General features: G+C 24.2%; 2 protein-coding genes across 2 annotated transcripts; both read left to right on the forward strand.

Annotated features, from left to right (window-relative positions):
- The first annotated feature begins 2,145 nt into the window (after positions 1–2,145).
- Positions 2,146–3,772, forward strand: LOC122849354. The gene is made up of 6 exons (XM_044148045.1): positions 2,146–2,406; positions 2,535–2,837; positions 3,030–3,101; positions 3,198–3,305; positions 3,411–3,566; positions 3,676–3,772. The coding sequence occupies exons 1-6, from the start codon at positions 2,146–2,148 to the stop codon at positions 3,733–3,735; spliced, it is 960 nt and encodes a 319-aa protein (XP_044003980.1). The 3' UTR covers positions 3,736–3,772.
- Positions 3,773–9,592: 5,820 nt separating this feature from the next.
- Positions 9,593–11,797, forward strand: LOC122848209 (odorant receptor 13a-like). Its single transcript, XM_044146128.1, has 5 exons — positions 9,593–9,844; positions 10,247–10,858; positions 11,070–11,177; positions 11,503–11,655; positions 11,741–11,797. Exons 1-5 carry the CDS (start codon positions 9,593–9,595, stop codon positions 11,795–11,797), a joined length of 1,182 nt encoding a protein of 393 aa, XP_044002063.1.
- The last annotated feature ends 5,293 nt before the right edge of the window (positions 11,798–17,090 follow it).

Raw genomic sequence — 17,090 nt, forward strand, 5'->3', positions numbered from 1 at the left:
CTTTTTTTTCCAATCGAAATTTTGTATTTCAATAAAATCTTGGTTAATTTATTATTAAAAATATCCTTGGTATATTTTTTTTCCATTGATAAATAATTTCACGTCAATTCTGAAACAAAATTCAAACACACAATTAAATTTTTATAAAAGTAAAAAATAATTTTAAATCTTTTCCAATTTTTTTCTTTTCATTTTTAGATATTTGATTGAAAAAAAATTTAATTAGCATGCATGTCACTTGGCTTTTATAAAAAACAGTATGAATTTACAGAAAAAAAAAAAAAAAGCTCAATAGTCAGCATTGTTAGAATTTTTTATCGTTCTATTTACATCATTTTAGAATGTAAAAAAAAAAAAATAAAATAGTCTGGTGCATTGTTCAGTAAGGTTTAACTTTAGTAATCTGAGATTAAACTTGAAAATTTCACTAGTAAGTATCATTGTACTTTCAACTGTGTGAATAGCACCATATGCACATCTTGCACTTTATCACAAGTTTGACTTTTACATGTCAGTATTTGTTTTAAAAAAATAAAAAGTTTTTAGATGGCTAAAATAGATGGCTAATTGCCAAGCTTTTAATGAACTATTTCTTGTTATCTACAGTAACTTAATTATTTTAATAGAGTATACTCAAGACATTCAACACTTTATTATGTTTTGTTGGAACTTGTAAGAAGCAAAAGAAATAAAAGAATACGAAGTGAAGCTTATGAAGGTTGGAGAAGAACTGATGATTTTATACATAAAATTGATTTATCGATTGTATTCTCCTTGGTTACAAGCTACAAACAAAAAAATAATTTGGTTCCCAGAATTTTTGCTCACCATAAGATAATTGCTCTCCAATTTTCTGGAAACGAAGGGGTTGAATTGGCGGTTAAGGGTGAACTTTAGTCTCCCTTCAAGCCTACCCTTTTAAGACTACGTATTTTTTTTTTTTTTTTTTTTTCTTGTTTCTTTTCTTTTACATCTATAAAAGTTAAGGAAAAAATGATATGAATAAAAATATCCAATGCTTTGTTATGAGTTTTATGACCTTACCACTACAGGTTGTCGTTTTTTTTTTTTTTCCATGTTCAAAATTATTTCTATCATGCTAACTGATGAAAATAAATTTCAATTTTTTTTATTTTTTTTATTTTTGAGGCTGGGATGACTTGAAGATGTACCAAGGCGAGTTGCAAGCACATCATAGGCCAGCTGGATATGAGCTTGCGGCGAGCTTGTACATAAGCCGTATAGATAATCTGAAAATGAAAAAAAAATATGCTTATTTTAGATAAATGTTGTATCAACTAGAAAAATTATTTATCTTTTAAAATTTTAATAAAAATAATATTAAATTATTATTTAATAATCACAATTAATTTTTAATTTTATCATTTTAAATTTAATTTTATTGACAATATTGTTAATCAAAATTTAAATTTTTTTTATCCATTGTATTTAATTTCAACGACTGTTAAATGAGCTATGTCTTATTGGCAGAAAAAAAAACTCGACGAGACAACTCTCTACATAATTTTGACGTACATAATAACAACACTATCTTTAAAAAAAAATAACTTTTAACATTGTTTAACCATTATTCTTATTTTTTATTATGAAGAAAAAAAATATGATACCAAATTATATAAAAGCTTAATTTATTATTCAATGAAATTATATTAAATCGATAAATTATATACCTCTCAACCTCACAAGATTTTACGAACTCACAAGAGGTATAGCCAATTGTTAAAATACAACGACAATTTACTTTGCATTTCTGTAAGTGTTAAATCGTACAGTTCGGGTATAGGATTATGGCCAGTAGAAGATTCAAATGTTTTTTACAAATTAATACCATATTTTCTTGGTAGTGTTTTATTCATCGTAACAAGTGTACTGATGAATTTAGCTATTCATTATTATTATTATTTAATGATTGCACTTGGAGGTGTATGAATAATTTATGGTTAAATGATGTTTCATCGTATCATCAAAGTATCATATACATATATATATTTTTCTTTTTTTCAAATCGAACTCCATTTGAGAAAATGATGCACAATTTTATAAAGTTTAAAAAGTTTAAAAACTTTTACTGAACATATTTTGTGAGTTTAAAAAATACTTATACCCGTTGCAAAATTTGAAATAATGACAAAGAAAGAGAGACAAGAACGTATGAAAATAAATGATAAATGTGGTGGTCAAATAATGACACTTCTTGACTCAACTGGTCTGTCATATTACGAAAAATTAAGTATATTTAATCGTTTCCGTTGGTACGTAGTTGTAATAATATCTGGTTTTATTGTTATGGGAGTAGTTGGTTTTACTGTTCATCATCGTCATAATCTCAATGTAATACTAAGTAGTGTTGGTATTGGGTTGAGTTTTTTTTGTGTTACATTAAAGGTAATTAAGAATACATATAGATAAATATTTTTGTTGATCAACTTCGATAGTTGCCTGTTTTACACTCTTGTATCGCAATGTACTATTATAATCTATATAAAATTTTTTTTATTCTTGATGGAAAAAAGGGAGCATGTTTCAAATGGTATCGTAAGAATCTTATAACAATAAACAACATATTATCAAAAATGATGGAAGATCAAATGACTGCAAAAGATGATGCTTGGGAGATATTGATTGAACCAATGTCATACTTCGCTAAAACAGCGTATCCAATAATAACTTGTTTAGGATTTTCAATGTTTTTTCTGTTGTGGTCAAGACCAACACTTGCAATGATCATATCTTATAGAGAAGGTGACATGAAATTTGCAAGATTTTATCCTACTTATTATATGTGGACAGTAACACCTGGTAGTTGGACTTGGATTGTACATTTGTTAATTGAAATGCTTTATAGCTGGATTTCTGTCTCAATCGGTATCACAACAGACAATCTGTATTCTTACATAATATCGAAAATTATCGGACATTTTCGTACACTAAATTATGAAATTAAAAATTTACATTTTCATGAAATTGAAATAAGTAAAATTAAAAGTTTTCATATGAGACATCAACAGCTAAATATTGTTTGTAAATTATTTGGTGAATTTGTAGGACCATTTGTACTTGTAATTGTATTGTCAACTGCAGTAATTTTATGTACAACAATATTTCAAATAAGCCAGGTATATCAGATATTAGATAAAAAATATTAGTTCATTCATAAAAATACAATTGATTTTCAGATGGATCAAATAACATTCAGTAAAATAAGTTGGCCTCTAGTGTACACATTATATAAATTGCTACAAATATTTATTTATTCATGGGGTGGAGAATTAATAAAAACGGAAGTTAGTTGGTTGATTATTTTTTTTTTTTTCATTATAAAAATGATTGATATAACTCTTATAATTTTTAAAATAATTATAAATATTTTTATACTTTATTATTGATAGAGTGAAGAATTTCGTGATGCAGTTTATTTCTCAGCATGGACAGATGCAAAAAATAATAAGCTTGTATCACATTCAGTTAGAATGATGATGCATCAGAGACCTATTATTATAAAAGCTTGTCAAATTAAACCAATAACAGCTGAACTTTTTTCCGGTGTATGTATTAATATTAATTATTCTTTTCAAATACAATAATGAATCTAAATTCATTTTTTACTTATTAAAATATCCAAAAAATTATCTAATTTATTTCTCATTTAACTAGCTTATTAATACGACACTATCGTACTTTTTCTTACTCCAAACAATCAATGAAAAATCATAATTTATCATCGTTTATGAATCAATTTTGAAAAAAAAAACGATCTATTGAAATTGAAAAATTGGAAAAATGAAAAATACCTACTTGCAATGAATTATCTTATCAGTGTTATGTTATTATTGTAGAATCATATTTTTATAAAATTCAATTTGATGACTCGATCAAAAATATAAATATAATTCAATATAATTCACACTATTTTTTGATCTCATTTTATTTCAAGAGTATACAAAATACATTTAACACTTTGTTTTGTTTTGTTGGAAGAAATAAATAAAAATGTGATGTAAAGCTCATGAAGGTTGGAGAAGAACTGATGATTTTATACCAAAAATTAATATCTTCATTGTGCTTTTCTGTAGTTACATCCTTCAAACGAAAAAAAATAATATGCTTCACAAAATTTCCATTCACCATAAGATAATTGCTTTACAATTTTATGAAAACGATTTTATCCATTGTATCTAATTTCAACGACAGTTAAATGAGCTGATGTCTTATTGGCAAAAAAAAAAAAAAAAAACTCGACGAGACTAAAGTGATCCAAAGTGAGAATTTTATAACTCTAGCATCTGTTTAACACTATGTTAAATTGTACCTTACCATTAAAAAAATTTTCAATTTTTATTATCAAGAAAAAAAATATAATACCAAATTATATAATAGCTTAATTTATTATTCAATGAAATTATATTGAATCGATAAATTATATACCATGCAACCTCACAATTTTTTACGAACTCACAAGGGGTATAGCCAATTGTTAAAATACAACGACAATTTACTTCGTATTTCTGTAAGTGTTAAATCGTACAGCTCGGGTATAGAAATACTTTTTTTATTCATCGGATTATGGCCAGTAGATTTAAATTTTTTTAACAAATATTCCCCCATATTCTCTTGGCAGTGTTTTATTTATTATACAACAAGTGCACCAATGAATTTTGCTATTCATTATCATTTTAATGATTGCACTTAAAGGTGTATGAATAATTTATGGCTAAATGATTTTCATCGTATAGTCAAAGTATCATATATATTTTTTTTTTTTTAAATTCAAGTCCATTTGAGAATTCAGTGTATAATTTTATGAATTTCAAACTGTTTGAAAATTTTTACAGAACATTGTAATATTCTGTAAGTCTGAAAGTACACATACTGATTGACAAAGCAAGAGAGAATAGAACGTATAAATAAAAATGAAAAATGTCATAGTCAAATGATGACAGTTCTTGACTTTGCTGGTCTATCGCCTTACAAAAAATCAAGTATATTTAATCGTTCTCGTTGGTACATATTTGTCATAGTATCTGGTTTTATTTTCATGGGATTATTTGGTTTTACTGTTCGTCATCGTCATAATCTCAATATCATGCTAAGTAGTGTTGGTATTGGATTGAGTTTATTATCTGTTACATTCAAGGTAATTAACAAAATAGATAAATATTACAGCAAAAATATTTGGAACATAAGTTTTTCATTAAAATCATGATAAAAAATAATATCCTCGTGAATAAGTTTTCAAGTAGTAGCAATATTAAATATTTATATTCAAGGCTAATTATTATAAAAATAATTCAAGCACAGTAACAAATGAGAAAAATAATATAATAAAAATGAAAAGTGTCACGAAAATTATGATAAATAAATAAATATTCCATTTAATAATTTATTTATTATTTTGCAAATTTACTTTTAACATGTATATCTTGGATAAAATATAAATTAATTTATCAAGATATTTTTTTCATTCAAATATCAAGCAAGCTTGTGGTCAAGTGGGACGAGGCCACGTATTACGGTATCCGTAGTCTTGCGATCAAATCTCATAATAGTGTCTTTTTTAAAACTGACATTTTTATCAATCTGATAATATAGACCGATTCTGACTAAGTCATGATCTCCAGCGGATTTTTAAAAAATCCAAGGACCAGACGTATGGAACAAATATCTCCTTACAAAGAACGAGTAAAGAATAGCCTCTTTCCTGGTTCTATGCTCGGATATATTTGTCCCAGGCGCCTGAATATCCTTTTGCAATTTCTAATTTAATAATTTTAATAACCTAATTTTTTATTTAAATGTTAATAACAGTTTTGTTGTCAAAAATTTCCCCAAAGAGTAGTCTAAAAAATAAAACAAACATACTAACATATATAATCATAGTGACACAATAAAAAATATCGAAAATTATGATGAATAAGTAAATATTCAATTGAATAATTTATTTATTTTTTTCGCAAATTTACTTTTATTATATATCTTGGATAAATTCTAAATTAATTTATTTAGATATTTTTGTTATTTAAATATTATTCAAGCTTGTAGTGAAGTAGGACAAGGCACCGTTCTACGGTGTCTCTAATCTTGGGTTCCAATCTTGTTGTTGTGACAAATTACGGAATTAAAGCTATATCCAAGTAATATAATAAAAAAAAATGCTATACTCAATTAGATGATATAATTTGAATCTCAATAACTCGTCAACTTCTGTCAGTTTAGAAAAATTCAAGGACCAGACGTATGGAACAAATATCTCCTTGCAAAGAACGAGTAAAGATACCCTCTTTCCTGGTTTTATGCTCAGAAATATTTGTCCCAGACGCCGGGATATCCTTTTGCGATTTCTAATTTAATAATTTCAATAACTTAATTTTTATTTCAATATTAATAACAGTTTTATTGTCAAGTATTCTCCAAATAGTCGTCTAGAAAATAAAACAAACATAGTTACACATTTAATCATAATGGCACAATGAATATCATCAGATGTCAAAAAAATTATGATAAATAAATAAATATTCCATTTAATAATTTATTTATTATTTTGAAATTTACTTTTATCATATATCTTGGATAAATTGTAAATTAATTTTATTTCGATATTCTTTTCATGTAAATATCAAGCGAGCTTGTGGTTAAGGGAGTCAGAGCGTCGTTTTACGGTGCCTGTAGTCTTGAGTTCGAATCTCATCATTATAATTAAATTGATTTAGTCTTTGGAAATCAATTACAACAACCAATATTTCAATGATTTATAATCGGACAATATGAACAATCAAAGACGGGGAAAATAGATGTTGTCTAGAATTGGAAAAATCCACGGACCAGGCGCGTGAAACAAATATCTCCTTGCAAAGAACGAGTAAAGATAGCCTCTTTCCTGGTTTTATGCTCAGAAATATTTGTCCCAGACGCCGGGATATCCTTTTGCGATTTCTAATTTAATAATTTTAATAACTTAATTTTTTATTTTAATATTAATAACAGTTTCGTTGTCAAGTACTCCCCAAATAATAGTCTAAAAAATAAAACGAACATAGTAATACATATAATTATAATGACACAATGACTATCATCAAATGTCACGAAAATTATGATAAATAATAAAAAAATATTCAATTTAATTATTTATTTATTTTTTTGCGAATCTACTTTATTCATATTTCTTGGATAAATTGTAAATTGATTGATTTAAAAATTAATTAATTAGTCATCGTATTGTAATGACTAAATGTTGATATTATTTTTCATTTTATTTTTTATATTTACCTTTCAAATATTATATTCAATGTTTATTTATTTTATTTATTTATTCAATTAACGAGATAATTATTATGAATCTTAGATAAACTCTGTGATTGATTAATTTTTCAATTGCTAGTGGATATTTTAATTTGCTTTTTTTTTCTGAAAAATTTTCGTTCGAGATATTTATTTTTATAATTATTTTATCTATTAAAAAAAAATGTTTATCCCTAATGAAAACAAAAGGGAGCATGTATGAAACGGTATCGCAATAATATTATAACAATAAACAACATATTTTCAAAAATGCTGGATGATCAAATGACTGCAAAAAATGATGTTTGGGAAATATTAATTGAACCAATGACATACTTTGCTGAAACAGTGTATCCAACAATATCTTTTTTAGCTTGTTTAATGATTGTTATGATGTGGTCAAGACCAACACTTGCAATGCTAATATCTTATCTAAAAGGTGACATGAAATTTGCAAGATTTTATCCAACTTTATACTATTGGACAATAACACCTGGTAGTTGGACTTGGATTGTACATTTTTTAATTGAACTACTTTATAGCTGGTATGTCGTCTCAATCGGTGTCGCAGTAGACAATATGTATTGTTATATAGTATTAAAAGTTGTCGGACATTTTCGTACACTAAGTTATGAAATTAAAAATTTACATTTTCATGAAATTGAAATAAGTAAAATCAAAAATTTTCATATGAGACATCAGGATTTAAAAATTATTTGTAAATTGTTTGCTGAATTAGCAGGACCATTTGTATTTGTAATTGCATTGTCAACTGCAGTAATTTTATGTACAACAATATTTCAAATAAGCCAGGTAATTATATTAGATAAAAAATATTAGTTTATTCATAATAATACAATTGATTTTCAGATGGATCAAATAACTTTCAGTAAAATAAGTTGGCCTTTAATGTATACATTTTATAAATTATTACAAATATTTATTTACTCATGGGGTGGAGAATTAATTAAAACGCAAGTTAGTTGGTTAATCATTATTTTTTTTTTTTTCATTACAAAAATAACTCTAATCATTTTTGAAATTATAAATATATTTCTACATTATTATTAATAGAGTGAAGAATTTCGGGATGCAGTTTATTCCTCTGCATGGACAGATGCTAAAAATAATAAACTTGTATCACATTCAGTTAGAATGATGATGCATCAGAGGCCTATTATTTTAAAAGCTTGTAAAATGAAACCAATAACAGCTGAACTCTTTTCCAGTGTATGTATCACAATTAGCTTTTTACTTAAAAAAAAAATCAATGAAATAATTAAATTATTTTATGTTTTACTAGCTCATAAATACGACACTTTCGTATTTTTTTTTATTACAAACAATCAATGAAAAATCATAATTGTTTATGAATTTATTTTGAGAAAAAACCAACTTATTTGAATTGTAAAATTTGGAAAAATAAAAATACCTACTTGCACTAAATTTTCAGTTTAATTTATTATATTATTATTTGATTCTTTTGGTGGAAAAAATGAAAAAAAAAATGCGATGTGAAGCTTATGAAAGTTGGAGAAGAACTGAAGATTTTATACATGAAATTGATTTATTGATTGTATTTTCTTTAAAAAAAAAATTAATTCAGTTTTCGGAATTTTCATTCACCATAAGATAATTGCTCTAGAATTTCCTGGAAACAAATGTGTTGAATTGGCCGATTAGGGTGAACCCCCCTTCAAGCCTACCCTTTTAAGACTATATGTATTTTTTTTTTTATATTATTTTTTTCTTTTTTATTATTGTTTAACAATCACAATAAGTTTTTAATATTTTCATATTAAATTTAATTTTATGCACAATATCGTTCGTAAAAGTTTAAAATTTTTTTATCCATTGTATTTAATTTCGACGACAGTTTAATGTCTGATTGAAAGAAAAAAAAAACTTGACGAGACAACTGTCTACATAATTTTGTAGTACATAATAACAGCAAGTATCTAAAATGAGAATTTTATAATTTTAACATCTGTTTAACCCCACGTTTGATAAAAAAAAAAATCAATTTTATTAAATTGTACTTTACCATTAAAAAAGCTCTCAATTTTTATTACCAAGAAAAAAAATATAATAACAAATTATATAAAAGCTCAATTCATTATTCAATGAAATTATACTAAATTGATAAATTATATACTATGCAACCCCACAAGTTTCTACGAACTCACAAAGGCTATAGCCAATTCTTAAAATACAATTATACAACGACAATTTACATTATTCTTATTCCATTTTTTAATTTTTTTTTTTCTTAAATTATTTTATTTTTATCCGTACAATGAAGAGACAAGCTGAATTACAAAGTTTTAAATCGTACAGCTCGGGCATAAGAATACTTTTGTTGTTCATGGGATTATGGCCAGTAGAAAATTCAAATGTTTTTTACAAATTAATACCATATTTTCTTGGCAGTGTTTTACTCATTGTAACAAGTGCATCCATGAATTTTGCTATTCATTATCATTATAATTTAATGATTGCACTTAAAGGTGTATCAATATCGTTGAGTTATCTTGCCACAACAGTCAAGGTATTTATTTTAAAAAAATAAAATAAATTAAAATAATCAATTAGTGGCATGTGGGGTAAAATTGACACAAAAAAAATCACTAAATTTCAAAAACATTCGAATGGAATTTCAATTAATATTTAAACATTTATCCAAAAAAAAAGTAGTAAATTTTACTCAAAAAAATATCAAAATTCTTTTTTTATTTTCTTTAATTTTTATTGTTTAAAAATTAAATTAATTTCTTTATTTTCATTATCAATATTTTTTAATTTTAAAAATTTACAAATGGGTTTTAATTTACCCCGACTATTTTACCCTTCATTTGCCTATAATAATAGTCTAAAATATAATATTTTTTTTCTATTTTTAACCTCTTGTTTTTCTTAAAAAAATAAATATAAAAAATAATTAAAATTAAAGGTTATATGCTATGTGATCCACCGTAAAAAATTGATGAAACTTGAAAAAACATTACATGAATTATTAAGTGAACAAGAAATTAATAAAAACAATGATGAATTAATAAAAACAGCATTAACACCAGTATTTAATTTTCGAAGATTATCGGTATCTCTTAGTTTTTGTTCATTTTCAGTTGTAACAACGTATTTTTTAACACCAGTTATATCAATGATAAAACAATATAAAAATAATATAAGACCAATAAAATATTTACTACCATATCCAACATTGTATCCTTATGCAATTGAAGGTGGTAGTTTATTATGGATAATACATTTTATTATTGAAACATATGCATGCTTTACATTATTTACAATAACAGCAAGTGTTGATACGTCATTCGCATTTTATTCGTCACGTGTCATTGGACAATTTCGTGTGTTAAGTAATAATATTAGAAGTTTAAAATTTAAAAGAAATTATGAAAAACGTATTCAGGGTTATATTGTTCATCATCGTAAGTTGATAACATGCTGTGAATTGTTACAAGATATTCATGGACCAATTGTTCTTGCAATTTTATTAACAACCGCATTAATTATGTGCAGTTTGACATTTCAAATAAGTCAGGTAATAATTTATTCATATTATTTTCTGTTTAATAAACAATTATGTAAACAATTTATTTAATTTTTAGATTATTTACTCATTTATTTATCTGTTTTTTTAAATGTTTATTTACAAATACGTGGAGCTTTTTTATTTTTAGTAAAACTGCACAATTATTTATACAGTTTGTTTTTTTTTTATTTATAAATTTAATTATTAATTTTTTTTATAGATGGAAACAATTTCAGTAAAACAAACAATTTTATTTGTCGTTTATATTGCTGTTAAATTAGCTCAAACTTGGGTCTATGCATGGTCCGGAGAAATGATTGCTGCTGAAGTTTGTTTTTATTCATTTTTTATAAATTTATAACAATATTATTTACTGTGGTTTTATGATTAAATATTTTGTTATTAATAATTAAATATATATTTGAGAAAATTAATAATCTAAGTAATAGTTTAATTGTTTATAATAATACATTTACATTTCAAATTTTGTATGAAATATTTTTATTAAATTCTCGAAGATACTTTGTAATTAATAAATTTTCTGTTTATAAATATTATTGCACAGAAGAATATTTAATCATACAAGCTTTCTATCTAATATATAAATGAATAAAAATAATAAGGCCTTATATTTTTTTTATATTTAAAAATAGAGTGAAGATTTTAGAAAAGCTGTTTATGAATGTGGATGGGAAACGAGCGACAATAAAACAGTTAAACATTGTATATTATTTATGTTGATGCAAAAACCATTAATTCTACAAGCTTGTAATTATACACAAATATCAGCTCAATTATTTGTTGCGGTTAGTAAATTTTTAGATATTTTTTAAAATATATTTTTACACTGATAATTTTTTATAATAATAAAAATATAAATTATTATTACAGATTTTAAATACAACAGTTTCTTATTTTTTTTTGTTACAAACAATTAATGATGATTGATGATTAACACTACATATTACAACCAATTTAAAAAATAATTAAATAAATTGATATTAGAAAAAAAGTAATAATAATTGTGACGAGCTTATTTGAATTTTTTATTTTGAATTTATTAAATAATTTTTTTCGTTAGATTTTGTTGTTTAAAAAATAAAACAAATTACTATCATTTAAATTTGGTATTTGAATTCTGTGTTTGTATTATTATTTTATTTTATTTATTTTTCTCTCACCTATTGTTGAAGATATTAACGTAAAATATTGGCTTAAAAGTTATTAATTTTAAGAAACTGTACACTACTGTTGACCACTGACGAAAAGTAACTGCGACTGCAATTTTTTTATTTATTTTTTTTCCACGCAAAAGTAAAAGAAAAATGCATATGCGTATGAAAATTAATACTCATTGAATAATTTATGCCTAAATGATGTTTCATCGCATCATTAAAGTATCATATACATTTTTTTTATTTTTTTTTTTAATCGATGTCCATTTGAGAAAATGATGCACAATTTTATAAAATTTAAACTGTTTGAAAACTTTCACAGAACATTGTAATATTTTGTAAGTTTGAAAGTACTTATACCCGTTGTATAGAATTGAAAATAATGACAAAGCAAGAGAGAGAAGAAAGAATTTAAAAAAATGATAAATGTGGTGGTCAAATGATAACAGTTCTTAACTCAGCTGGTCTGTCATATTACGAAAAATTAGGTATATTTAATAATTTGGTTTCTAGAATTTTCATTCACCATAAGATAATTGCTCTGAAATTTCTTGGAAACGAATGTGTTGAATTGGCGGTTTAAAGTGACCTTTACCCCCCCCCCCTCCCCTTCAAGCTTACCCTTTTAAGACAACGTATTTTTTTTGCATATTATTTCTTTTCTTTTTTATTATTGTTCAATAATCACAATAAGTTTTTAATACTTTCATATTAAATTTAATTTTATTGTTCGTCAAAGTTTAAAATTTTTTTATCCATTGTATTTAATTTCGACGACAGTTAAATGTCTGATTGGAAGAAAAAAAAAACTTGACGAGACAACTGTCTACATAATTTTGTAGTACATAATAACAACAAGTATCTAAAATGAGAATTTTATTATTTTAACATCTGTTTAACCCCACGTTTAAAAAAAAAAAAAAATCAATTTTATTAAATTGTACCTTACCATTAAAAAAGCTCTCAATTTTTATTACCAAGAAAAAAAATATAATAACAAATTATATAAAAGCTTAATTCATTATTCAATAAAATTATACCAAATTTATAAATTATATACCATGCAACCCCACAAGTTTCTACGGACTCACAAAGGGTATAGCCAATTCTTAAAATACAATTTACTACACATTATTCTTATTCAATTTTTTAATTTTTTTTTTTCTTCAATTATTTTATTATTATCTGTACAATGAAGAGACAAGCTGAATTACAAAGTTTTAAATCGTACAGCTCGGGTATAAGAATACTTTTGTTATTCACGGGATTATGGCCAGTAGAAAATTCAAATGTTTTTTACACATTAATACCATATTTTCTTGGCAGTGTTTTTCTTATTGTAACAAGTGCATCGATGAATTTTGCTATTCATTATCATTATAATTTAATGATTGCACTTAAAGGTGTATCAATATCGTTGAGTTATTTTGCCACAACAGTCAAGGTATTTATTAAAAAAAAAATAAAATAAAATAATCAATTAGTGGCATGTGGGGTAAAATTGACACTAAAAAAAAATCAATAAATTCCAAAAACATTCAATTGGAATTTCAATTAATATTTAAACATTGATCCAAAAAAAAAATTAACAAATTTCACTCAAAAAAATATCAAAATTCTTTTTTTATTTTCTTTAATTTTCATTGTTCAAAAATTAAATTAATTTTTCTATTTTTATTATCAATATTTTTTCATTTTAAAAATTTACAAGTGTGTTTTAATTTGCCTCGACTATTTTACCCCTCATTTCCCTATAATAATAATAATAATTTAAAATATAAAATTAATTTTCGTTTTTATTAACCTGTTATTTTATTTAAAAAAATAAATATAAAAAATAATTAAAATTAAAGATTATATGCTATGTGATCCACCGTGAAAAATTGATGAAACTTGAAAAAATATTACATGAATTATTAAGTGAACAAGAAAATAATAATATCAATGATGAATTAATAAAAACAGCATTAACACCAGTATTTAATTTTCGAAGATTATCGGTATCTCTTAGTTTTTGTTCATTTTCAGTTGTAACAACGTATTTTTTAACACCAGTTATATCAATGATAAAACAATATAAAAATAATATAAGACCAATAAATTATTTACTACCATATCCAACATTGTATCCTTATGCAATTGAAGGTGGTAGTTTATTATGGATAATACATTTTATTATTGAAACATATGCATGCTTTACATTATTTACAATAACAGCATGTGTTGAAACGTCGTTTGCATTTTATTCGTCACGTGTCATTGGACAATTTCGTGTGTTAAGTAATAATATTAGAAGTTTAAAATTTAAAGGAAATTATGAAAAACGTATTCAGGGTTATATTGTTCATCATCGTAAGTTGATAACATGCAGTGAATTGTTACAAGATATTCATGGACCAATTGTTCTTGCAATTTTATTAACAACTGCATTAATTATGTGCAGTTTGACTTTTCAAATAAGTCAGGTAATAATTTATTTAAATTATTTTCTGTTTAATAAACAATTTATTTAATTTTTAGATTATTTACCCATTTATTGATCTGTTTTTTTAATTGTTTATTTACAAATACTTGGAGCTTTTTTATTTTTAGTAAAACTGCACAATTATTTATACAGTTTTTTTTTTATTTATAAATTTAATTATAAATTTTTTTTATAGATGGAAACAATATCAATAAAACAAACAATTTTACTTGTCGTTTATATTGCTGCTAAATTAGCTCAAACTTGGGTCTATGCATGGTCCGGAGAAATGATTTCTGCTGAAGTTTGTTTTTATTTATTTTTTAAATTTATAATAATATTATTCACTGCGGTTTTATAATTAAATATTTTGTTTATTTAATATATGAATGAATGAAAAAAATAAGGCATTATATTTTTTTTATATTTAATAATAGAGTGAAGATTTTAGAAAAGCTGTTTATGAATGTGGATGGGAAACGAGTGACAATAAAACAGTTAAACATTGTATATTATTTATGTTGATGCATAAACCATTAATTCTACAAGCTTGTAATTATATACAAATATCAGCTCAATTATTTGTTGCAGTTAGTTAAAATATATTTTTACACTGATAATTTTTTATAATAATAAAAATATAAATTATTATTACAGATTTTAAATACAACGGTTTCTTATTTTTGCTTGTTACAAACAATTAATGATGATTGATGATTAACAATACATCTTACGACCAATTTAAAAAATAATTAAATAAATTGATATTAGAAAAAAAGTAATAATAATCGTGACGAGTTTATTTGAATTTTTTATTTTGAATTTATTAAATAATTTTTTTTTTAATTAGATTTTGTTGTTTAAAAAATAAAACAAATTACTATCATTTTAATTTAGTATTTGAATTTTCTGTTTGTATATTATTATTTTATTTTATTTATTTTTCTCTCACCTATTGTTGAAGATATTCACGCAAAATATTGGCTTAAAAATGATTGATTTTAAGAGACTTTACACTACTGTTGACCACTGACAAAAAGTAACTGCAACTGCAATTTTTTATTTCCCCCCCCCCCCAGTTTATTTTGTGTTACATTAAAGGTATTTTATAAAAATAGATAAATATTACAGGAAAACTATCTTGAACATAAATTTCGCAAATAGTAATAATATTAAATATTCAAAATAAAAGCTAATAATTATAAAATTAATCCACGCACAGTAAAAAATAAACAAAATGATATTATAAAAATGAAAAATGTCACGAAAATTATGATAAATAAATAAATATTCAATTTAATAATTTATTTATTTTTTTTGCAAATTTACTTTTATCATATATCTTAAATAAATTTTGAATTAATTTATTTAGATATTTTTTTCATTTGAATACCAAGCAAGCTTGTGGTTAAGAGAGTCAAGGCATCGTTTTACGGTGCCTGTAGCCTTAGGTTCAAATAGTCCTGATTTACAATTTGTCGTTTATCTGAATCTGGCTATACGATCTTGAATATGTTCCATACATACTATGGTGAATAGATATAAAAAAATCAATTTGATTGGCTGATCCCAGTGAACAAGCGTGTGGAACAAATATCTCCTTGCAAAAAACAAGCAAAGAATAGCCTCTTTCCTGGTTCTATGCTCGGAAATATTTGTCCCAGGCGCCAGGATATTCTTTTGCAATTCCTAATTTAATAATTTTAATAACTTAATTTTTTATTTCAATATTAATAACAGTTTTATTGTCAAGTATTCCCCAAACATAGTCACACATTTAATCATAATGATACAATGACTATTATCAAATGTCAAAAAAATTATGATAAATAAATAAATATTTAGTTTAATAATTTTATTATTTTTTTGCAAATTTACTTTTCATATCATATATCTTGGATAAATTATAAATTAATTTATTCAAAAATCAATTAATTATTCATCGTATTGTAATGACTAAATGTTAATATTATTGTGATTAATTTATTTTTTAAATTGCTAGTGGATATTTTATTTTGCAATATTTTTACTAAAAATTTTTTGTTCAAGATGTGTAATTGTGTATTCATTTTATCCATATAAAAAAATGTTTATTCCTACTGAAAATCAAAGGGAGCATGTTTTAAACGGTATCGCAATAATATTATAACAATAAACAAGATATTATCAAAATTGATGGATGATCAAATGACTGCAAAAGATGATGTCTGGGAAATATTAATTAAATCAATGTCATACTTTGCTGAAACAGTGTATCCAATAATAACTTGTTTAGGATTTTCAATGGTAGTTGTAATGTGGTCAAGACCAACACTTGCAATGCTAATATCTTATCTAAAAGGTGACATGAAATTCGCAAGATTTTACCCAACTGTATATTATTGGACAATAACACCTGGTAGTTGGACTTGGATTGTACATTTTTCAATTGAACTACTTTGTAGCTGGTATGTCGTCTCAATCGGTGTCACAACAGACAATATGTATTCTTATATGATATCAAAAATAATCGCACATTTTCGTACACTTAATTATGAAATTAAAAATTTACATTTTCATGAAATTAAAATAAGTGAAATTAAAAATTTTCATATGAGACATC

Source organism: Aphidius gifuensis, linkage group LG2 (assembly GCF_014905175.1).
Source record: "Aphidius gifuensis isolate YNYX2018 linkage group LG2, ASM1490517v1, whole genome shotgun sequence".
Taxonomy (NCBI): Eukaryota; Metazoa; Arthropoda; class Insecta; order Hymenoptera; family Braconidae; genus Aphidius; species Aphidius gifuensis.